Below are 25,251 nucleotides of genomic sequence, written 5' to 3' on the forward strand. Positions count from 1 at the left end.
GGGAGAGAGGGAAATTCTGGTGGGAGTGCGAAGGTGAGCAAACGTGATTGTGGAGCAAGCCTGGGGCAAAAACTGACAGAAGAGACTATGATGCAAAACGGAACAGAAAGAGGTGCATTAGATGAAATAAGGGGCAATTAAGAGGATCAAAGGATGAACAAAGGAGAATTTAAAAAGAGACAGGGGCAGATAGAATAAACAGCACAAACAAAGAGAGTATGGCTACTGAGTTGAGGATAGAACGTGCAGCTAAAAGGAAAAACAGCAGGAGACAGACGCCAACACAAGTCAGAAGGGCAAGGCGAGTTTAAGGTCACACAAAAGCAGAAGAGAGATGTCTGGGCACCTACTCAAGCCTTTTTTCATATTTATTTGAAGTTTTTACCTGTCTTCATACAATTACAACAGAGCGCTGGGAGAAAGGCAGAAACATGGAGAGCAAGAGCCTAGTCTGTGAGAAAGAATTTTAAGATGAATAGAAACAGGGACTGAGGGGGTGGTAATAAGTTAAATAAATAAAAAAAGAGATGGGCGGGTGGGATGGGTGAGAAGAAACGGGGACGAGAGGAAGGGGAGAAGAAACAGGGAGGCGATGGGCATAACTTAAATAACATTTAAAAAGAGCTATGATGCGGAAATACCTCAGAAATAGCACCTGAATTCCTGTGCAAGCAGCAGATGGCAAGCTAATCACTAATAATTCGTCTGTACTTCGTTCATGGCCAAAGCAAGCAAAGGAAGTGACATCTAGAAAGCGCTGCCCAATAAAAAGGCAAGCAAAGAAGAGCGACAAGATGCCAAAGAATGGCATGATGTGGGCGGGTTTCAAGTCCATTATTGAATACAAGAGTCTTGCAAGCGAGAGGGCATGCGCTAGGGAAAGCTATTGCAGGATCAACCTAAATATGCACACTTTCTGCTGCACACACTCAAATGGCTACTGATGATTATTTGATAGGAAATCTGAGGTGCTGAAGTGCTCATCCTGCAATATAGTGAAATTCCGAATGTGTGAAAATAATAGGGGGGACTCAGGAACGGTGTAACGATTATCAGCATCACAGCTAAAAATGCATTTTTTCTGTGGTACACTGTCTCCCGTACAAGGTAAATGGCTGTTTGCAGATGCCAGCTGCAACAATTCACTCTTTTCTGCCCCCTGCTGGTGGTACCTTAGTGCAGATACCTTGTGTTGCTTTATGAATATGTCGGCCTTGGGGAACTTTCAATGAGAGGAGGGGGTTGAGGGGGCTTGAAAGACTTGAAGCTAACTGAAGGAAGTAGAAAATGGTGGTCTTAATAGCACTGAGATAGGTGATGCTACTGTCGATATCAGAAAACGAACACCATGATATTGACAATGATGGGTGGTAAAACACAGCATTAAAACACTATAAAGGAGCAATATTTATTCAAATCATGGGCCTCATTTATGAAGGACTTGCGCCGCCGGTGCGTCACTTTTAACATGGGAAAAAGTGACGCACCGGCGGCGCAAGTCCTTCATAAATAAGGCCCCATGTGTTTTTGACCTATGCCTTCAAATGTACTCTAAAGTTGTAATGGCAAAGATCGATCTCAAGTTGAAAAAAACAAGAAATAATAATTTTTTGTAAAAAAAATAGCACAACATAAAACAGGGCTTCTTAGTTCTTTAAATTGAATTCTAAATCCCTCTGATCACATATTTGCCAGAGGTGAATTTCAATCACTGTGTGTTATGCATATTGCGGTATGCTTTTCTACCGAGTCGCATGTTAATGCTAATATTCCTCTGAAATAAGTACTTCAACTTTTGTAGCTGCATGAAAAGTGCAGATTCACATTACACATCGAACATGAATCACTTCTCTGAAATCAAAATCGCTTGTGTCCAGTTCAATTAAGTTCACACCACGAAACGAGAGACATATGTAAAAAAAAACATAACTTCAGTTAAGTCTGGTGCAAGAAAATTCACTTCAACTTAATATGTTGCTTTTCCGACAGCAAATGGTATTTCATCATTGCACTGGGACACATTTTCAACTCTTAGCTATCACGTTGCACCCTGGTAATGCAGCGTGAGGGTGGTCCTGCTAAGATAAACGTGCTAACGCTGTCATATGTTTATTCAGCACAGCACAACGTCTATATCAATGTCGAATTGCATTGTTTCTTTTGATGGGATAACTGACACAAACGAGTTGTTCCTATTTGTTGACATGTTATCCAAAGCCCGTCGATGAGTGCACATAAAAATCTAAAAATAATGTGCTGGTTCAAACAACTCTGGTTGCTTCAGGACACGGGGAAACATTTCAATCACAGTACTTGAAAAGTGAAAAACAATACAGGAAGCATGTGAAAGGAATTTAACTGTCTTTATATTAAGACAAAATCCAAGCCAACTCAAAATGAGTACAGAGTTAAGATATGGAGTGGGTGTCAGTGCTTAATTTGTAAAACAAATAAGTGCCAGGGCCCTCTTCAGGAGGCCACTGCATCTTGTGCCACCCGTTGCCCCTGCCAGCCAATGACACCACAAGCACAACTACTAACCATCACACTCCGACAAGTGTGACAGTTCAGACTTTTTCCAGCCCTCAAAGCTACGAGAGTAGCCTGGGGGGCAAGGATTAGTCATATTTAATGTATATTGAGTTGTTAAACAGCTGTTATTGTGCTAATCTCTAAATTAGACAAACAGCTGCACCATGTGGCAGACTGTCATAAATGCGGATGTTGACTATTAAGTGCTGGTGTTGAGCACTGAAAAACACCCGCTCAAATTAAGCACTGGGATGCATCGGACATGTTCAGTGCAATTACACAGCAAATGACGTGCAGAGTCCTTCCCTTTCTGACCACGTGGCTAGTAAAACATTTAATTTTTGTAATACATTCTGAAAGGTGCTGCCATGTTCCAACTACAATTTCATTAGCCATTTCATGACTTTTTTAGGACTTTGTGATTTTCTCTGATGGTATATATGAGGCAGTGATTGCAGTGGCGCCTCTAGATGTAGTTTTTAAGGGGGTGGCATACAATGGTCCACAGATAAAACTGGTGAAGCCACAATAGGAAATTATGAAGCATGCGTGCGAGAGCACAGCAGTGGCTGTGAAAGTGTTTATATACACAGAGATACAAACACATACAAAGTCAGACTTAAACATTTTAAGAAAACATTTGTTCATTCTTTGCCTCAACCAATAGTTATTTTACAAATAAAGATAATTTGACGTAGTAATTTATGTAGCAAGGGGTGGCCTGTTTTTTCTCTTTCGCCTACCAGCACATTACTGCAGCATTCAGCAGCTGTGGTAGGGTCCCAAAGGAGACCAGGACAATTAGAACTGGAGCACACTACATTGACCACCCATCCCCCCAGTAAGCAATTGACTCAGATACTGTTTCTCTTGCTGCTGCAACCTGCTTTCCTTTGCATGCGTGTGAGAGAGGAAACGTCTGCGAAAGTTTGAGCACAGCTTTAATCTTTGCACCCTTTATCTTTCCCCAGTTCAATGCTGTGCAGCATGTGTCAATGCTAATAAGTAGTGGCCTAATTATGCAACGAAAACTTCCTTAAAATTGTTGTTTTAAGCTAAAGTCCACCAGTTCTAATTAAACATTTACAAAACACTCATATTTTGGCATACACATTTTCTATTTTTATTTTCATACCTTTTTTTACGCCCTCGATAGGAAAAGCTGACAACTATGATTTATTGGCTCAAGCATGACTCTGGGACGAATTGCAGATAAACCAGTCAGACTTCAGCTCAAAATAGAAACTTCAAAGAGGTCTTTGGTGCACAAGATATGCTGATGCTTCTTGCATGCAATAATGTTAATGTGGTACAGTAATGGATTGGAGATCTAATTTCTGCAGTACATAAACATTTCAACATAGGCGTGTAATCGTCTTGGTTTGCTCATAACTGCTGGCTCTGTTTACGGGAAGAGGATTACTTTTAGTGAGTTTTTATGTGACATTTGTTGGAAAATGCTCCTCTCCAAAGAGTCACCCCAAACGTTTTGCCTTCCTCCTCCTCTTTTTTGCTGAACTCCTTTTATGATTGCCTTTAGGACTCTGATCACTTTATCACTGCTAACCAGTGCTAAAGTGCATGTGCCTCTCTCATGAACATGAAGACATTAGTGTATCCTGATTGGCATATTTGATTGACTAGTAAGTCCCTTGCAAAGTGGTATACCATATACCCAGGGCATGTACTTCAAAGGCTACTCCTTGGCTGCAGCACTGATTGTTTCATCCATAGAAGTAGCCTTCAAATCTGTCCCAGGCCTGCCACTGCAGTTCCTCTTTATGCAGTGTACTGCCACTTTGACTTGGTATTTAAAATTACCTGCCAAGCCTTTAACATCCCTTTCATTACATACAAGTCACCACTAAGGTAGGCCCTAAGTGCTGGCTACGCTATACATAAAAAGTAGAACAAGTACTTTTAAGTTTTACATGTCCTGGTAGTGACAAACAGCAAATGTTATTTTTCAGTACTGTGAGGCTAACCCCTCTCATAGGCCAGCACTGGGAATTCCTTAATATACTTTTAAGCGGTAAATCCTGATCAGAGTGGAGTGCCTTTCTCATGTTTCATATTTTTTAATGGTAATGATAAAACCTCATTACGTATGAAGTCAAATTTAACATTACTGTTTTAGAAATTCCACTTTTAGAAAGTGGACATTTATCTGCACTCACTGCTCTGTGCCTTCACCACTTAATGTATGAATTAGGTGCCAGCTTCACTTTGTGCATTCCCTCTAGACAGCCACAAGCACAGGAAGGTGAGGCTCATCTTCATACTGAGCCCCATCACCATTCCAATCAGAAAGGTATTACAAGCAAAAATAAGGGCAGTGGCGGGAAACGCCCATCAGGCCTTCCCAGGTAAAATGAGCACAATGATGGATAAAGCACACTGCCGCGCATATAAACGTGTCTTTAAACTACCGAAATACACACGTAACAGCGGGATTCGCTTAGAATTCAACCTGGTGCACCAGAGCAAAGAATGCCTAGGAGCGCATGCTAAATACTACTTTTCTGTACTTAGAGTGCCGGAAGGGAGCTTGAAGAGCAGGCTAAAACCCATTTACGATGGCTCACCTCATCCGTGGCAGGCTTACCTGCAGGAAGCAGTAGAAGTTTTGGGCCTGGCAATACAAAATTGGAGCCAGGAAGGCATAACTTATCCAATCAAACAAACATTGTTATCAACTGTCAAGAGAAAATGATCTAACAAATTTGGAAAAAGGAAGATGTCAAACGGGGATAATAGCAACCTACAAAGAACATAAACTTCAGCCCTATCTTAACCAAGCACTCGGGAGAAAGGCCCTAAAAGACATCAAGTGGGCTAGACTGGTATCACTCCCAATAAAAGAGCTAAATCCGGGTTGGAAAACCTTGGAAAACAAAATTCAATGTAGAATATGTGATTTTAAAACAGAATCACTGCAACATCTGATGTGTTGTTGCACAGGCTTCTTACAATCCCGGCGGAAGTTATTAAAACCTATATGGTTACGCAAAGGTGTTTGAACGACAAGGGAAGCAGTTACAGTTACACTCGCTTGCACAGCAACAACGGACCTTGCCAGAATTGGGAAATAAATGCAGGAAGTCCGCTCTAAATTGGAGAAAGCGGATGAATCAGATAATTTCTACATAAAACCTTTCGATTAGTAATAATAAGTCACACAGCGGTGATAAGACTTTTATAGACTTAACGATCTTTTTAATTTTTACACTGTTTTGTGTTTAGCCATAGAAAGAATGGAGGTATCCTTTGTATTTTAAAGTGTGATATATTGCAAATGGTTTTAAGTAACTCTGCAATAAAAAAATAAAAAAAATACTGAGCACTTCTCTGCATTCATCTGCATTCTGATAGATCTTCCTGGGCAGGGAGGAATGGGAAGGACTGGCATTTCAATAGGTTGTGTCCTGCTCCAACATAATGCACTGAATTACCCCCCAGAAATATAGCCTGGCAGACAGGACTGGGTTTAAAGGAATTCTTGTGCACTTCTTAGCACTGCATTGAAGTCAGCCCCCACATCAAAGGCACTGAGCCTCTGACCCCCTAAAATCAGATACTTCTTGATCCTCAACTGTATCTCCGTCAGAAGGACTGCTGTGCTGCTTAAATGACTCAACTGGACTGCTTTACTGGAAGCACTGCCTTTCTGCTTGTTGCCATTCTGCCTTCTGCTCCCTGACTTTACTGAAGGAGAGCTGGACTCTGCCTTCCCTCCAAGTGATCTCTAAGGGCTTGCTGGCTTGCCTTTTGTTTTCTGATGTCTCAGTGACACAAAGACTTCCTGCAAATCTGCTAGTGCTGCTGGACTCTGCCTTCTGGGAGTCCTACCCTTGCCTGTGGTGCCCTCTCTCAGTTCTGGGCCTCAGAAGTTGGTTCTGCAGCCTCAAATCATCAAATTACCCTCAAATTGTCACCACTGCACCGATCAGAAACAGTGCATTGCCCTTCGTTGCTGATGCAGAGGCTGTTTGACTTCAGTGATTCTACAGCCTGCATGGCCCAATGACTACACTATGCGGCTCGACAATGTTGCATTGCCTTCACTTCAGTTAAGCTCAACGACAACGCCTCAACCCGACTGCGTGGAAAAGATCGACACATCGAGCCTTCAGTATCAGCACTTTGCTCCATCCAAGGTAATTTCTCAGCGGCCCTGTGTGGGTCCTGTTGCCGGCCTGCCCTCCATCGCGGTGAGCGTGAACTTTGGATTTGCACTGGTCCCTCAAGACATCAAGTATCCTTTTGACTGCTTGTAACTTCTAAGCACTATTTTTGCATTTAATCTTAATATTCATGTCTCGACTTCTACTGATTGAATATTTGTTGTTTTGGTCTTATTTGGCTCAGATAAATATTCCTTATTTTTCAAACCTGTGTGGAGTATTTTAGTGGTGTGTTCATTGTGTTACTGTATAAGGGTGTTGCATAAATAGTTTACACATTGCCTATTTAGATAAGCCTGACTGCTCAGTGCCAAGCTACCAGAGGGTAAGCACAAGTAATCTATTTGTGAGTATCTCATTTACACTGATACACTGACTACAGTGGTGGTTTCTGCCAGCTCTGGGTGCATACCTCAGCCGACCAGCATTCCCATTTCTAATATAATTGATGTAATAACAATGGAGAACGAGAGCTTTGGAATTTACATCAACCTTTGATCTAATATACAGGATCTATTAACACATCAGAGAAATGCAACATCGGCAGAGACATTTTACCAAAGGTTTGTACACCAGACCAATTGTGCAAGTCAGATGTTAGGCCTGATTTAGAATTTAGTAGATCTTGAAGACCTGCTGTTCTGCCAATAAAATTCGGAGTTGGGGAAGCTCTAGGCTTTTACTGGTAGAGTCTCCTGCTCTGACACTGTAAACCTCTGGCCTGGCGACTCATTCTCCAAAAGGCTGCCTTGTCACACTGATGGTCATCCAGCCCTTCTTGGGGTAGGACACCCAAAATATATGTTCTATGTCCAAGTCTGCCATTCAGGTCATTATGGACATGGGCAGGGAAAATGTGAAATTGCTCCTGTCCGTAGAAACAAAACTCCCTGTACATTAAGGCCATTTTTTTGTATTGAGAAAGGAAGCTCACTGGCTGGAAGATTATTTTGCTAATACAAAAAAGATATGCCAAGTGGTCACTTTAAACATGGCACCTATTCATCAAATATTCAGTGCTGCGAAGAGAGCTGCTGCTGAGGCAGCTACCTTCACAGTCCAGAAAACCCCACCAGGCAGGCTGGGATCTGTCAGTTGGGTGCATGGTACTATATCAGAATGGTGGGTACACTGGAATTTGCCAGTCTGGTGGCCAGGTGAGCTATCCCCCAGGGTCTACATGGCATTAATATTCTCAATGGTAGCATGCCTATCTAAATGAGATCTAGATGAATACCATATGTAAAAAAGAATGCATAACTACTTTTTCTGCACACATGCGGCTCCCTCATTCAAACACAAACAGTCAATAGCATAAACTGAAACACCACAAAACAATGTAAGTATATTGCTACATAATGTATATCCAATTAAACTACTGCAAATGATTATGAGAACATGAGTACTAGAAATGTGTGTAGCCAAAACAGAGATACCATCTAGAGCAAACCAGCTGACCAGGCCCAAGAGTTTGGTTAGCTAGGAATTCTTACAATAATACCTGAAATACAAAGTTAACTTGACTGAACCTTTACCTATATGACGATAAGCAGGTCCTGTGGGATAAGAACCCTGCCTTGAAAAACCAAATTTGTGTGAAGTTTCTTTAACAAAAGAAAGATATTGTTGCAGGAAAAGTCAACCAGCACAGCCTTACAAAGAGAAATCTAATTTTACACATTGCTACTTGGCCCTTTATGCTAGGTGCCATTTGACTGAGCAGTAAGACCAGATAACTAGACAACTGTGAGCGTCTCAAGAAGGGATTAGTTGCATATTGTTCTCCAGTTGGGTCTACAAGGAAATTGAACACATGTAGTGCAAACAGACTAAAGGCTCCACGAGAACAGCAGAGAAGAGCTAATGAAATGGTATAATGATCCCAATTGAGAATAGGGTGGTGTAAGTGATGAAGGGGATATCCAGGTTTGTCCCCTTAAGTACAGCAAGACAGATCCAATGTTGGGCATCTCAAATTCTACAGCGATCTCAGTGTTGGTACCCAAAGCAACCATCCAACTTGAGGTACCATTTCCAAGCAGACATATGGTTCACCAAGTGCTACAGACTTACCTTCCTGTAAGTGGGTGAGACCATGACCATATCGGACCCAGTGACAGATGAAAACACATACCCTCTGATGCCCAGATGAGTTCCTTCGTCATATGATCCCATTCCATAATATTGAAGGGCAATACGAATTTCAGGAAGATTCTGACAAAATACCACTTGTCATGAATTCAAAGGAAAATACAAAGCACTTCAGACCTCTGAGACCTTACAGCAAATTGAGATTATGTCTTATTTTTTAGATGGTAATTCAAATTCTTCAAGACTTGAAATATTATTATAAATTAAAATGATAGGGGCATGATGGCACTTACTGTGAAATTGTCAACATAGTACAGTTACTTTGGGATATGGTCCATCATTTAAAATAATGATACTATTAAGGACTTCATACTTATGTAAGATCAAAACCAGAATCAACTCTATTTTTCAAAACGCAAGTAGAAATTATTGTCATACTCAGACACATTTATAAATGAAAGATATTTCTTTGATTTATAAATTCTAGTAGCCAAAAATCTTCAACTTGATGTTGGTACGGCCTGTCTGCATTAGGAACCAGAGAAGGGAATGTGGGAGAATCTTTAAACTATTCACATTTGTGGAACACAATCTCAGGGATCAAGAGCATCAATTAGTCCTGCATTATATGAGGCTGCGCATTCCTAAAAGGGCTGTATTCCTGCTACTGAGCCCATCTGTTATTATGCATTTCATAGAATTACTGCCCACTTCTAATGTTTCCACATGGAAAGCAGCCAGAATCTGCAAGGAGATCGTTGGAGTTGAAGGAGAAATTACAAGAGGCACCAGACTCAGAATAACCTATGTCACCAGTAAATCCACACCAAAGGAATTAAGCTGGACTCCCAGTATGGGTAATTTGAGGAGTACAAAATTACCAGATTAACAGTCATTCATCCAGGGCCATTGTTATGAGTGCTTGATAATATATTACAAAGAGAAGCATTAGCCAATGCCCTTTGAACACCTTCTATGAGACCAAAGGTTATCAAAGATAAGAGACCTGGCAATATTATGCTGAAATACAGAGAACATTGAGAACAATTGTACCCAAACATGTGGCTCAACCTAATTCAGAAAAATAATAGATAACTGCTAAGCACATTGAAAGAGAATTCACTGTGTGGTGACCCAATTTTTGGCAAATGGCTATCAGGGTTCATTGGAAATTAGAGAAATTCCTAGCCAAAAAACATTGTTAAAGCATTTAAGCAATTTCCAATCAGACAGGATATTTTAATGCAGTTGGAAGGTGTCAAAATGGAATATTGAATGAAAACGAATTGTGAAAACAAACCTTATATTTTCTTTTGCTTAAGAAATCAGAAGATTCAAAAGTGAATGTAACTAACGTATTACCTTTTGTAAAACCATAGATTTTTAGATACACATGATCACAGTTCACAAAAAATGAGTACCTCTGGACTTTCTTCCTTGGATAAAGGCCTTCCCAACTGGCTGCCATGCTGGTCTATACAATTCTTCAATGTCCAGCTGCCACCTATCGGGTTCAATGTACCTTATAAGCTCCTCCACCGTACCAAAACCAGCAACTGCCTCATTCAGCCGATCTATTGGCCATGCTGAAGGGGGTAGCTCAGAAGGCCTTGCAGGTTCTGTGTGGTGCTGAAAAAGAAAGAGTTTCAGTTATAGAGAGGTAAACAAACCATTGTCAGTACTGCATGAAAAGAATTTCAACTGTTGTGAATGTAAAGCAGGATACCAACAATATTTTGGTTGAACCTCTTATCTAAGATAGATAATGAGAATACAGATACCTGCAGAATGCATTCCCTAATGCAATGTTTCAATTCTAATTTGGTTTAAGTTCACATATTCGCCTCTCCAATCTAAGCAGGACAAACTCCTATACCTGTCTTTCGGAAAAAGTTATCCAGTGATGAATAATATGTCTGAAATAATTAGACTAAATTGAACTGTAAACCTCAATATGAAAATGTAGCTCAACTATGTTGATTTACTCTCACCAGGATCTTGGAAGCCAATCACATCAAAAAATTATTCTAACTCTTTGGATTTATAGCCTCTTTTGGTACAACTTTCATATGAAAAGGTGTTTTACCTTTTTTTTTTCAAACCTTTGTTTATCAACTTTGTAGAACATTACAGAGAAAAAATCAGCAAGGAATGGTGCATATGGTGGAAGATGAGGTACACATAGTTCAATTATAGCTTTACAGTATACATTTTCTTTTACACTGGGCAAACAATACCCCACAAGAAACCGCTAGACTCACACCACAGAAACATTCAGTACCTCCCCTTTGACTCAACTGAGACAGGACCTCCTGCTGGTGTATCCACCCCCGCTATTGTCAGTGTTGTCACTATCCACTGGAGTAACTTAAACGAAAGCAATGCCTATGGTAAACGTTTTTTTGAAAAATATAACTTAATTATAGAAAAGTAATTGCAAACACAACAGTGATGGACAGAATGTGGATCAATGTCACACATTCACCCCAGTCAAAAGATCTGGGCCCAAATCCATCGTTTTTCCACTCCACACCACCCTGGGTTAGACAATGGCGATATGCAAATCAGCGCTGACCCTGTGCCCCATGGGAACAGTCCAGTCCGAACTACAAAAGCCATGTCCTTCCCAGAACGGAAACAAGCATCCGAGGACCGGCCCGGTTTCGAGGTAACACCTCTCATCAGCCCGGCTAGCTTGACTCCAGTGGTGTGGAGTGCCTGGGACTCACGTCTGAGCATCCCCAGTACACTTAGAGCGGTAATTGCAAACACAACAGTGATGGACAGAATGTGGATCAATGTCACACATTCACCCCAGTCAAAAGATCTGGGCCCAAATCCATCGTTTTTCCACTCCACACCACCCTGGGTTAGACAATGGCGATATGCAAATCAGCGCTGACCCTGTGCCCCATGGGAACAGTCCAGTCCGAACTACAAAAGCCATGTCCTTCCCAGAACGGAAACAAGCATCCGAGGACCGGCCCGGTTTCGAGGTAACACCTCTCATCAGCCCGGCTAGCTTGACTCCAGTGGTGTGGAGTGCCTGGGACTCACGTCTGAGCATCCCCAGTACACTTAGAGCGGTAATTGCAAACACAACAGTGATGGACAGAATGTGGATCAATGTCACACATTCACCCCAGTCAAAAGATCTGGGCCCAAATTCATCGTTTTTCCACTCCACACCACCCTGGGTTAGACAATGGCGATATGCAAATCAGCCCTGATCCTGTGCCCCATGGGAACAGTCCAGTCCGAACTACAAAAGCCATGTCCTTCCCAGAACGGAAACAAGCATCCGAGGACCGGCCCGGTTTCGAGGTAACACCTCTCATCAGCCCGGCTAGCTTGACTCCAGTGGTGTGGAGTGCCTGGGACTCACGTCTGAGCATCCCCAGTACACTTAGAGCGGTAATTGCAAACACAACAGTGATGGACAGAATGTGGATCAATGTCACACATTCACCCCAGTCAAAAGATCTGGGCCCAAATCCATCGTTTTTCCACTCCACACCACCCTGGGTTAGACAATGGCGATATGCAAATCAGCGCTGACCCTGTGCCCCATGGGAACAGTCCAGTCCGAACTACAAAAGCCATGTCCTTCCCAGAACGGAAACAAGCATCCGAGGACCGGCCCGGTTTCGAGGTAACACCTCTCATCAGCCCGGCTAGCTTGACTCCAGTGGTGTGGAGTGCCTGGGACTCACGTCTGAGCATCCCCAGTACACTTAGAGCGGTAATTGCAAACACAACAGTGATGGACAGAATGTGGATCAATGTCACACATTCACCCCAGTCAAAAGATCTGGGCCCAAATCCATCGTTTTTCCACTCCACACCACCCTGGGTTAGACAATGGCGATATGCAAATCAGCGCTGACCCTGTGCCCCATGGGAACAGTCCAGTCCGAACTACAAAAGCCATGTCCTTCCCAGAACGGAAACAAGCATCCGAGGACCGGCCCGGTTTCGAGGTAATTATAGAAAAGACACCACTAATTGTCCTTTCCTAACCTTTTTAAAGGAATAATAAATAGCTTTAATATTTCTTCTATGAGTGATTAATGTAACCTTAGCTTATATAGGAAAACAAGTGCTTTTGATTCAATTGAGATTTATTTCTTTATGACCATAATTCTAGGTTAGGAAAGGACAATTAGTGGTGTCTTTTCTATAATTAAGTTATATTTTTCAAAAAAACGTTTACCATAGGCATTGCTTTCGTTTAAGTTACTTTATTCCCAGATGCCTTTGGGTTATTCGGGTCCCTCTGTCTATAAATAATACTATCCAATGGAGTGACATTCGATTCCAGATCTCGGAGTGTGTCACACATGTCTCTCCAGTCCGACAGATCATCAGTCACCTTATCGTCCCATCTGTAGATTTTCATATGGGTCTCCTCCACCAGAGACCACTCCAATATATCTTTATGCAAATACACTATATTGGGCGCCCATTGTCCCATCCAGGTGATGGCAACACTAACACTTTTTTTGGTAATTGTCCTCTGGATCAATCTAGCATATGGCTACTGCTCTTTGACAATTTGATAAATGTATGAGAATATCCTTGAAATCTATGTTTTTCTCGTGATTATTGTAAAAAACTATTTGCATGGGACTAACACCAAATCAAAGTACGTAGAACACATATGAATGTGGATATCAATTTACAGATTGATACCCATCTACCAGTTCCATGTCAAATCATAGACAATCAGATTGAAAGTCGAGTGATCTACGATGTCATTTGCAATCCTAAGGTAGCAGAAAAATAACCTTACCATCCTCCACCACCTTTCTCTGACTGTGATATTTTTATAATACTTTACAAAATGGTGACCTTCCACCCTCTCTAACCTCCCTCTTTGGCATCTTATAACAAATATGAAAATACAGTACGTACCACCCTGCTACCATACTGCAAATCCCTCTAGTCCTTCCCTCCATTTTCCAGCCAATGAGAGAGTGGACAACCGTTACTGTGATTACAGTTGTAAAAATACTTTAAACATTGCCTCTGTAGATAAACCTGACAGTTCTGTGCCAACCTAACAAGAATAGTGGTTCCTGCCTGGCCTGGGTTTATACATCAGCCAAGCAAAAATTCAATTTCTAACAGTTTTATAAGAGATAGTGTCATTGGGTATTATAAAACAATATCTACTTACAATGACAGTGACAGAATGGTATTTGCACAAAATATTGGAAACACAAATATCGTGGGACAGAATATTGTGTCAAAAATATTGAGGACAAGAATATCACTTAGTTAATTTTCTATGGGTAAGTGAAGTTTTAATATATACATGTAACTCCAGATATACGTACCATTATGCTGTATAATGCTATTTCCACTTACCTTCTTAATATTCTTGTCCTCGATATCTTTGACACAATATTCTGTCCACACGATATTTGTGTTTCCGATATTCTGGCACTGATCAGAGAGAATACTAATTCTGCTGGGTTTGTTGGCAGTGTTCAACACTGTCAAAAAAGCCATCATTTTTGACTGATTAGGCTCAGCGGCTGACATGAGCAGGACCTTGTTGATGTATTTCCAATCATTTTTAGAAAATATTAGGACCATAGTACAGATGGAAACATTCACTTCCAATTCTGTGATCTTACATTGTGGCATTCTGCAAGACTCGCCCTTTAACATGTCTGTTCAGTGTATGCATGAGGCCTCTGTTTACAAACAACTTGAGGAGGAGCCAGACAAATGTCAACAGCTAGAAGTGTCAGCAATGACACCACCAATTCTGCTGGGTATATCAACTGCAGAACCCACCGACAAATAGAGATATGGGTAGACAAGAACCCATTGAGCATACAAAGTGGTGCTGCATAAGCAAAAAATGGGCAAAAGAATGTGTTTTGAGAGGATAAGCTGAATGTCTGGAGAATTCTGAACTTCTTAGGCTTAGCTGGATCATACAAATGCATAGAAGATGACACACACAGTCAGAGTGATTGTGTCTAGGAATTAAGGCAACGGGTGCATGGACTCATTCCTAAGACACAACCTAGAGACTGAAGAGAGAGCACTGTAAATTATGAAGGAGGAGAGCTGATTGGTGTGGAGATTGTCAATGCAGCTGGGCAATGCATGATGTATCATAACACACATGGATCTTCAAAATGGAAACCTGTTTGTAAAAAAATTGTGTTACCGGTTGTGGGAGGTGAAACCCTACTCAAGCAGCAACCACAATCCTTGTCAGGGTGAAGTCACAAGCAAACCCCAAATTATTCTCTGCTCAACCCTCTGGCAGCTTGGCACATAGTCAGGCTTAATTTAGAGGCAATGTGTAAAGTATTTATGCAGCACTTCAAACAGCAATGAAGTGAAAACACAACACAAGAAAAATGCCACACCGAATTAGAAAAATACAGTAGGTTTAAGTAAATAAAGCAAGACAAAAATATCAAAAATCAAATTAGTAGAAAGGCAGATCTGGAATTTCAAACTTTTATTTTTCAGAAAATGATGCCAAAAACCACAAAAAGACAACTGTGTTTATCTGTTCGTGCAGGACCAGGACAAATTCACAAGTTTGCGTTGACTGTGATGGAGCGCGGGCTGGCTACAGGGACATACTTAGGTCTGGTTCACATAGTAATTGAATCCTCGTTACAAAGAGATGATGAGGTGAGGCTTTGTCCTTGTGTGGAGAGGCATCGAGCAATGGCAGTTCTGACAGGCGACAATGGAAGAGGAGATGTCCTAACTTGGAGATGCGTTGTGGCGATTCTGAAAGCTATGCTAGATGAAGTGATGTCTTTGCATGGAGATGAGTTGCACAGTTGTTGTTCTTATGGGAGGTTGTAGGCATTGCAGAATTCCAGCATTAAGGAAGTCTGAGCAGCTGAGGCGATGTGTTGGTCCAAGGGCGATGCGTCGGGCTGCAGAAGTGATGGCGATGCGTCGAGCTGCAGCTCGACGCATCGCCATCGAAGTGCAGGAGATGCGCTGCAGAGGAGGTGGGTCGGTTCTGCTGAAGCCACAGCTGGACTGGCAGAGCAACTTCGGGCCTACTTCCAAAAGTCCAGGGCTGGGGGAAGGGATGCACCACTTGGGAGAGCAGGACTCACAGATAGCAGAATCCATCTCCTGGGTTTAAGGTTGTTGGAAGTCTGTTCTGTTCCTGAGGTTTAAGCCAGCAAACTAGCCTGTGGAGTCACTCTGGGGTCCTGGGTTTTAAAGATACAGTCCTGGTCCTTCTTACCCAGGCAAGGGGCCAGCAGGGAGGCAGCTCAGCACAGTGGAACAACAGTCCTTCAGGGAAGCAATCCAGCAGAGTGGCACTCTTTTCAACAGCACAGATGTCTTTCTTCCTGTCAGAGTCCTCCGGTCTAGAAGCAGACTGAAGAGTTGGGGACTGAGGTCCAATATTTATGCCTGATGCCCACTTTAAAGTGGAGGAGAGCTTTCTACCCCCTGAGGTGTCAGACATACCCTTCCTCCCTGTCTTGGTCCTAGCTTGTCCTAGACTAGTGGTAAACCCTTTGTGAGAGTGCTCAGGAATAGCCTTCATGATGTGAAAGTGTGGTAGGTGACAGCTCCTCTCCCTCGTTAACTCAGAGTGGCACCTCTTCATTTGTCTCACTGTCTGGGAGTAATAAACAAAGACCAACTGCCACCTACATCTAACCATGGGACCCAGGATCAGACTGCAGGCACCAAATAAAATGCCAACTTTCTAAAAGTTGCATTTTCAGAAATGTGATAAAAATCTGAGTTTACCATTCAAGAGGGCTTTTAATTACAATTCTTTAGACACCAAACTCGAACTGTCTTCCTGCTCCCAATTGAAAGTTATGAAGTATTAAATGTAATGGCGTAGCCCAATGTTATCCTTTGGGAGAGGTAGACCTTACAGTAGTGGAAAATGAATTTGGAAGTCTTTCACTACCAGGACATGTAAAATGTAAAAATAAATGTCAAACTTTTTAAACATGCTGTATCCTGCCCTACGGGCTGTTCAGGGCCTACCCTAGGGGTGACTTTTATGAAGTAAGAAGGACGATTTGGGCCTGGAAAGATGATTATTTTGCTAGGTCGAAATGACAGTTTAAAAACTGCACACACAGGCTGCAATGGCAGGCCTGAAACATATTTAAAGGGCTTCTAATGTGGGCCGAACAATCAATTCTTCAGTCCCACTAGTAGCATTTCATTTACAGACCCTGGGTCCATACAGTACCACTTTACTAGGGGCTTACAAGTAAATACAATTGTCCAGTTGGGTTTTAGGCAATTCTACCACGTTTAAAGCACTTTATCCTTGGTTAGCAGTGGTAAAGTGCACAGATTCCTAAGGCCAACAAAATACGATCAGAATAAGATGGATGAGTAAGGCAAAAATGTTTGGAGGAAGACCACCCCAAAGGGTGACAGTTCTAACCACCATTTTTTGTTAAAAATCAATAGATCATTGGCATACAACTGAACTTTCATTGAAATATCTCCCAGATAGAACAGTGAAATCTTGGTATTTGATCGAGGCTGATTACTAATGGCTCAATATTCACTACAAAAAAGTAAAAATGACATTGGACAACTGTTATGTGTTCCTCTGTGCACATAAAGGTAATCACTTAGACGAACATTTATAACACTCTTTCCTTTGGGAGAGTTAAAAAGTCTTCACTATGTTAATGAAACTTTAAGGGAGGGAATCTCTTATTAGAACATGCAACAGGATGTCTAGTTCCTTTGGTAAAACATTGTTTCTCCATCAATCAGAAGAGCCAATAAAGGTGTGACATGAGATCTATATATGCAGGTATTCAATGATGTGACAATCTGCTCTAATTTATGGTCTCATAATAAACCTTGTTGATCTTGATAGATCATATAGCACATTGAATCTTCTAATCAGTTCACCAGAATTATTGCTAACATTTTACTTTGAATGAGTAAATGAGTTTATGAATGAATAAACAATTTAGAAAGTGCACAGCTGTCAAACAGGCATCCCAGAGCTAGGAAATACTAGAAGGAGGTAAGTGTATTTAATAGCTACTGGGAATGGAATAATCAAGTTTTCAGTTGATTTTTTTGTTTCTGTTCTTTAGAGGAGGCTTGGATATTATATGAAAGTGCATTCCACAGTTTGGGGGCCAAATAGAACAAGCATTGGCATAGCCAATAGGTCTCGCTTTTGGAACCTCATAAGTATTTAGTTATGCAGCACAATATCCTTGGTGCAACAACAACTGTTGCATGGGTAAACACTTATAAGGTCCCAAAAGCGAGTCCTATTGGCAATGCCAATGATTGTTGTATAGATGTTGGTTAGTATTGTAAAACAAACATTTGCCTGCAAAATGCCTGTTATAAACTCACATGTCGCTCACATCTAAATTAAATTTAAAGGAAAATGGTGTTTAAATCATCTGTTTAAGAATTATTCAAGGTTATCAGGGAAATACCTTCTACAGAACAGAGCTGGCTGTATCAGGGGTTCCCCTAAAAGGCCAGGGCCCACTTTGTCCATGCATTATAACGTCTCTGCCACAGCACCAGAAAGAAGAGGCCATTTGACAGAGACCAATGCAAGCGTGCACACAGACAGAAGAAAGTGTGCACAGACATTGCAACCAATGCAAGTGTGCACACTAACATAGACAGGGCAACAGCTGCAAGCACACAACCGTACAGATGCAAGTGTGCACACACGGTGACAGCTGCAGAATCTGCCAACCTTTCACCTTTCTTGAGTCTCAAAAAGAAGAGAAAATACACTATTCAGTCCTTCAGAATGGCGCCCGAGTGTACCGACGCCCAGAGCACATTATAATCACGTCAAACACATGAGGGGAATGATACCGAAATCCGGGAGTGTTAATCATGCACAGTTGCAGGTTTGACAACATCTGCAACGAAAAGATATTGACAAATCTTCACAGTGCGCTGCTGGGGAGAGGCGCGCCTCAGCAGATCAGGGTGTCATTTAAAACTAGATGCGCGAAAAGGAAATAAAAGACATGCTCTGTGGTGAGGCGAGGCGGACAAGCGAGAGGAAGGCCAGATGACGCTTGATCGGGCGCTGAAAGCTGGCGGCTGTGCGTGTGCATGCACGCGTAACCGCAAGCGCTAGGCCAGCAAAAGTGTGTGGTAGCACTTTGAAAAGCCCAGTTACTAAATGCGCTGGCTCAGACGAGACCTAAAAAGGACCGACCACCCAAATGGGCATGATGTAATGTGAAGCAGCAACTGATAAGAGTTTCTCAGAGATCTAGCGAGACAATACTATTGAATTCTATACCTCAGATACATAAGACCTCTATTGTGAAATGCTCTGAACGTTATCATAAGACATTTTAACAAAATGGGTTGATGCACAGGAAGCAAGTGAAGATTAAATATAAAACATTGGCATAATCCAGACGAGAAGTGATCAAATAGTATATATTGATTTACCTAGTGAATTCAGGAACTAACCTAATAATATTTTTTTTAACTTTTTATAAGAGCAAAGCAGGATGCCTATAACTGCCCTCACCTGGAGGGGATTTGTGGGGGGGAAAGGTCCTTACCTAATTTAGCACCCAGGGTTCTTGCCTTGTGTCCTAAAAAGCATATTGAGGGGCAACAAGACAGTGCGCCTCCCTTAGACTCATTTTACCCATTTGTTGTCATGGGATGCACCTATAGCTTCTCTCTCTCCTACCAGATGACTCAGGCAACACTCAATTAATAACATAATGATCAGTCTCACCCTTACATGTAACTGAACCACCTCACAAATACGCCAACACAGTATTCATCTACCGCTTGCCAACATGTTACATTGACATAAAGTACAGCAAAATATTTATGCCGTGGTTATATGTCCATCCTATACATGTCAAAGACAGTTACATGTTCTTAAACTTAAGCCTCCAAAACAAACGAGTCAATCCTCAGTATGCACTTTCTATGCATCTCATAACACCCTCAACAAAATTATCACAAAATATTAAAACATGCATTAAGTGGTCAATTATGAGACACCTGGTAATAATGTCATTGTGCCTGTGGGTGTAGGCCTGGCACTGGGAGATATATTTACAAGGGCATTGTGCCACCGGAACGTCTCTTTTTCCGGCGCTCCATTGGCGCAATGTCCTGCTCCATCTTTGCAAAGCGAGGTTAAGCCACTTTGCATGGCTTAACGCCACTTTGTATATATTGTCCCCTTTCATGCGTGAAAGGGGTGGGCAATGGGTGCTGCTGTGGGAGTTCCACCACAACACCCATTGCTTTTCGATGTCGAAGCCAGATTTACAAGGATCTGTAAATCTGAGACAGCACCAAAAACGAACACCACTGAATAGCAGGCATTAGATTGGTGCAACAAGGAGAAATACATTTATTTCTCCTCGTTTTTGCTCTTTCTCTGTGTGCTACATTCTACAGCACACGTAGAAAGAGCAAATCGCCTTCAAAGATTGTTTATTTGCAGAAAGTGTCCCTTATCAAATTTAACTTCTAGGTTAAGGTGTCCCTTCCTGCATAAAAAACAATCATCCCTTGAAGACAAGCACCCTTGCACTATGGCACTAGTGCCTGTGTTGGCACTAGGCACCTGTTTTTAGCACCAGAGCAAGGAAGAACACAGGGGTGCGCCATATTCTTGTAAATACGATGTATCACAGCATTTTTTTTAAATTGCTTGCAGCACCGCACCATTTACTAGTAAATATACCCCTGCGTGTTTGTGCACTGAGTCTGCTTCATCTATGTAACATCTTCCCTCTGTATGACTAGTTAGCTAGGAAAGTAAATGTTGCCCAAGATCGCCACCAAATGCTCTTTTGTCTCCCCTTGCACAGTTGAATCCTTGACCATTAATGTTTGCTCCATTATTGTTATTAATAATTGGTTAGGAAGAGGGTTCAGAATCAACCAGTTGGATCCTGTACAACTTCTGATTCACATGTGGTGTCCAGATCCCAGGCCCTAGATGCTTGTGGCAACTGTTTGCAAGGGTAGGATTCCTGAAGAAAAAATAAATGTTTATAGGACACTTGACAGGTTTTAACCCCATCATCCAAGCTTCATCAATATTACAGATATTTTGAGATTCCTACAATCCCGGTTTGTGTACACAATATTTGTGAGATATTTTACTGCACATGTACACACATCAGTGTCATAATGTATGACCTATACCAAGCATGTGTGCCTTGTCAACAGATGGATGAGATCAGTACATTTTCTCTCAGCTAAATTGTGAGTTTGTGGTGGTACGGCTGCTGCAGTTTACTCTATTTTGTAGCCATGCCACTCAAAGTCATTTATCCGGTCAGCAGCCAAGCTGTGAACTAGCTCTTTAAAGGATGCGCACAGTCTGCAGGAACTCATCCCAGAGAGCATTACATACTCAGAGATAGGATTTGATGTCTTCACAGACTTTTCAAGAGTAATTTCTTATGTAGCAACCATTTTCCTCTGTTCACTGAATCAGCATGCAGAATATCATGTACTCCAAATCTGCAAATGTAAATACTGCACAAATACCATGAACACACATATTATAGACGTAAGAGTTAAGCAGAAGTTACCTGGTATATGCATATATCGTTTGGATTTATGCAGATTTATGACATGCATAGTCTGAATCCTTACTTTATATAAAAATTAAGTTTCAAATACTTTGCTCTTGAGCTATGTAATTATGTTTAATGGGTGTCCATCTTTAAAGAGACTGAACCATATATAACACCTAACTATCACACACATACATGGCTACTGCTTTAATACACTTGTTCCAATACTTATAGCGATCAACTACGCTTACACTTCTGACACTCTTTAAACACAATAAGGGTTTTTCTTGTGGATTGCAAACACATATCTGGTGTTACTTTGGCCGAAGCTGAAGTAAAATGATAAATATGTGTCAGAGAAAACAGTCAGACAGTTGTTGGATTTTTTTATTAGACCAAGAAGAAGGCGTATGACTCATTGGTGGCACACAAGCACACACAGCAGGGCCATAGAAAGGAGCTATACACTTTTGGGGTATTTGTTTCTAAGGAAAAATCCAAACAGTGTCTAGCTCCAGCTAGGGCATAGACATAGAGCTCCTTCTCAATGCAAAGAAGTGAGAGGATGGAGGAGTGTGTGTGTGTGTGTGGGGGGGGGGTCCACGTCACCTTTGAGGGGATCAAGGTGCGCCTATTTCAGGACCTCTCTCCCATCACCCTACAGCGGTGTCATTCCATGAAACCCATTGCAGATTTTCTGAGGGAGAAGGGTGTGTGTTACAGATGGGGTCATCCCTTCCGCGTAGTGTTCATATGGAATGGTAAAACACGCTTGACTCGCACCCCACCGGAAGCAGCATTGATCCTGGGCCTCAGGCTTGGAGCAGGGTGACCGGGCAGATGGCCAGGAATCCCCTTCCTTGCACTCCCAGAAGCCAGACCGGCGGGCCGGTCCCCTAGAGGCTGGCCTCCAAAACTTGTGATTAAGCCATCCTCCACTGAGAGCATCATGGAACGCTTAGCTCTAATACAACACCTCACAAAGCAATCGGAACAAGAGGACAAATAATGATCTTGGAAGCAGGAACAAAATGGGACTATGTTTTCATGGATTTGCCAGCACACGGCAAAGCAACCCCCGGCCCTAATAGATACAGATCATATGGTTAACTAGCACGACTCCGGACCCTGCAGCAGGATAGCATAGTGATATCAGCATGCACTGGCGGAGGACTCCCTTGACTGTCATCACCCTGAACGACTCATGAGGCCTGCCAATGACATGGACCCCTACTATGTCTACACTGGTTCCCTACCATTTGGTATTGTTTTTATTTATGTTTTATTGCATGTTTTCATTTACCCATGCCCATACACCGTCTATGCTCAAGACCATCCCGATCCACCAAATAGAGGGGCTGCATAGTGTTACTTCTTAGAACCACAGCCACACTCCACTTTAACACTTAATCATGATAAAGGTGATTAGCCTCAATGTGCGGGCCTGAATTCTCCGAAAAAAAGAATAGCGCTAGTGATGCAGTTGAGGGCAATGCAATGTTATATATGTCTCTTGCAAGAGATTCACCTTGTTAAAAGGGTCTGGATTTGTATGTGATCTAGGCGGTTCGACTGAGCAAGAGAGCAGGGGTTGCTATATTGCTCGCAACACACTTTCAAGGCCGAGTCACCCTTATGCACTCGGAGATCACAGGCCGTATACTAGCCTTGCGAATCGCCCTTCCTCAGTGCACTATTACGATTGCAAGCTTGTATGGACCCAATAATAACCAGGAACCGTTCATTCGCGAGGCAATCAGTGCCATCCTCACTACACCCGATGTCCATGTTCTTATTGGGGGATCTTTAATATAGTCCAGGTCACTTCCATGGATAGGCAACCCTGTCTAATAAACCAAACAGGAGCACTTACACTTCAAGGTCTTCAAAGGCTCTCGGACACTGGGCTGGTCGATGTGTGGAGAGCTTAACACCCCACTATGAAATCCTACACACACTTCTCCGCTGTACGCCAGTCTTATGTCAGGATTGATTATTTTTAGCCTCTACCTCGCTGTTGCGGTCAGTGATGAAACCAGACGTTGAGGTCACGTCGCTTTCTGATCACTCCCCTATTTCCCTGGTGTTGCGCCTACCACATATCGATCCACATTCTAAAACCTGGAGGCTCAATCCTAAGCTGCTTTCGAGTGGCCCAGATGACGAGGAGGTCTGCGGAGTAACACAGGACTAACTCACTATCAATGTCACACCTCACATATTGATCTCAATGCTGTGGGAACATATACACCAAAGCTTAGCCATGCGTAACAGGCGCGCAGAGCTAAGCTTGCGGAGCTCGAGCGGGCGGTGAAAGTACTGCAGGAAACGCATAGGCATAAGGGGACGCATAAGATAAGGCGACAAACGCTAGGAAACAACTTCAGGCTTTAGACATGGACGCACTCGAGTACACACTACTCCGCACACGGCAGAGATATTATGCGGGCGGAATTGCAGGAGCACAGACTATGCACCCAGGCACATGCTCTTCATTTACAGGCCCTGAGGGACTACTCCCTGAAAACCTTGACGAGAGATGCTGACATTGTAGCGGAGTTCGGTCAGTTTTATGCACATGTCTATAAAATGGAAACACAGCAGCCCACGCAACACAACCTACATAGAGCAGGCTCCCTTGAACAAGCTCACAGAACAAGTAGCTGCACCCCTAGAATCAGACATTACACTGCAGGAGGTCCTTGACGCAATTGGGAGACTTCAGGTGGACAAGGCCCCAGGTCAGGATGGGTTCACAGCAGCCTTCTATAAATTATTTGTGGAGCACCTGTCCCCCGTGCTGGTCCGGCTGGATAACTCCTTCAGCTCCAAGGGCACTCTGACAGAGAGCAGCAGAACAGCTATAATATCAGTCTTACTGAAGCCCAGAAAAGACCCGCAACAATGTGCCTCATATCGCCCCATATCCCTCCTAAATGTGGACACTAAACTGTTTACAGGAATCTTGGCCACTAGATTGGGGAAATATATTCCTGACCTGATTGACCCAGACCAATCGGTCTTCATTCCGGGGCACACATGTGGGGACAATACCAAGCGAATACTCCACCTCATTGATTAAACCAATTGGTCACAGACTCCCACTTTACTCCTCTCAATAGAAGCTGAGAAAGCATTTGATCGAGTGCACTGACCCTTTCTGCGTGAGGTGCTGGCGGCGGTGGGCTTGGGTCCCCATTTCCGGAAGTGGATATGGGCCAGCTATGCAGACCTTAAGGCCCTTGACCAAGTTAATAAGGCCCTTTTACCAGTTTTTCTGATTTCAAGAGGGACGCGACAAAAGTGGCCCCTCTCCCCTCTCCAATTTGCGCTCTATACGGAGCCACTGGCGGAGTGGATATGAGGGCACCCTCTACTGGAGGGAATATGGGTGGGTGGTCAGGCACACAAAATAGCATTATATGCAGATGTTCTGCTCACAATGACTAAGCCTCGTCAATCGCTACCCCCCCTTTTTCAGGAGTTGGTGGAGTTCGGGGAGGCACCCGGATTCAAGATGAATGCCGCCAAGTCCCAGGCCCTTAGCATCACTATCCTGCAGGAGGAACAGACTTACTTGATAGACACTTTCCCCTTCTCCTGGGCAGGGCAGGGTATCTCCTACCTGGCTATCCAGCTATTCTCCACCACCGACAAGGTGGTATCGCAAAACTACACCACCTTTGTGGCCATGGTACGCTTTCTCATACAAACATGGCATGGAGGTCCTATCTCGTGGTCAGGGCGAATTTCGGCAGCCAAAATAACTCTTCTGCCAAAAAGTTTGTATTTAATGCAAGCAGTGTTCCTGAAGTCCCCCCCCGCAGTGATAAGAAAGTTGCAACTGGCATTGGAGTTCTTTATATGGGACGGTAAAAAAGCCAGGATGG

General features: G+C 42.7%; 1 protein-coding gene across 1 annotated transcript in view; it reads right to left on the reverse strand.

Annotated features, from left to right (window-relative positions):
- The window catches only part of PDGFC (platelet derived growth factor C), an 874,104-nt gene that overhangs the window by 24,314 nt on the left and 824,539 nt on the right, over positions 1–25,251 (reverse strand). Inside the window, exon 4 of the mRNA XM_078676981.1 lies at positions 10,229–10,436. Coding sequence (XP_078533107.1) covers positions 10,229–10,436 — 208 coding nt within the window. The remainder of the gene's footprint in view (positions 1–10,228; positions 10,437–25,251) is intronic.

This window comes from Lissotriton helveticus, chromosome 2_1 (genome assembly GCF_964261635.1).
Source record: "Lissotriton helveticus chromosome 2_1, aLisHel1.1, whole genome shotgun sequence".
Lineage (NCBI taxonomy): Eukaryota > Metazoa > Chordata > Amphibia > Caudata > Salamandridae > Lissotriton > Lissotriton helveticus.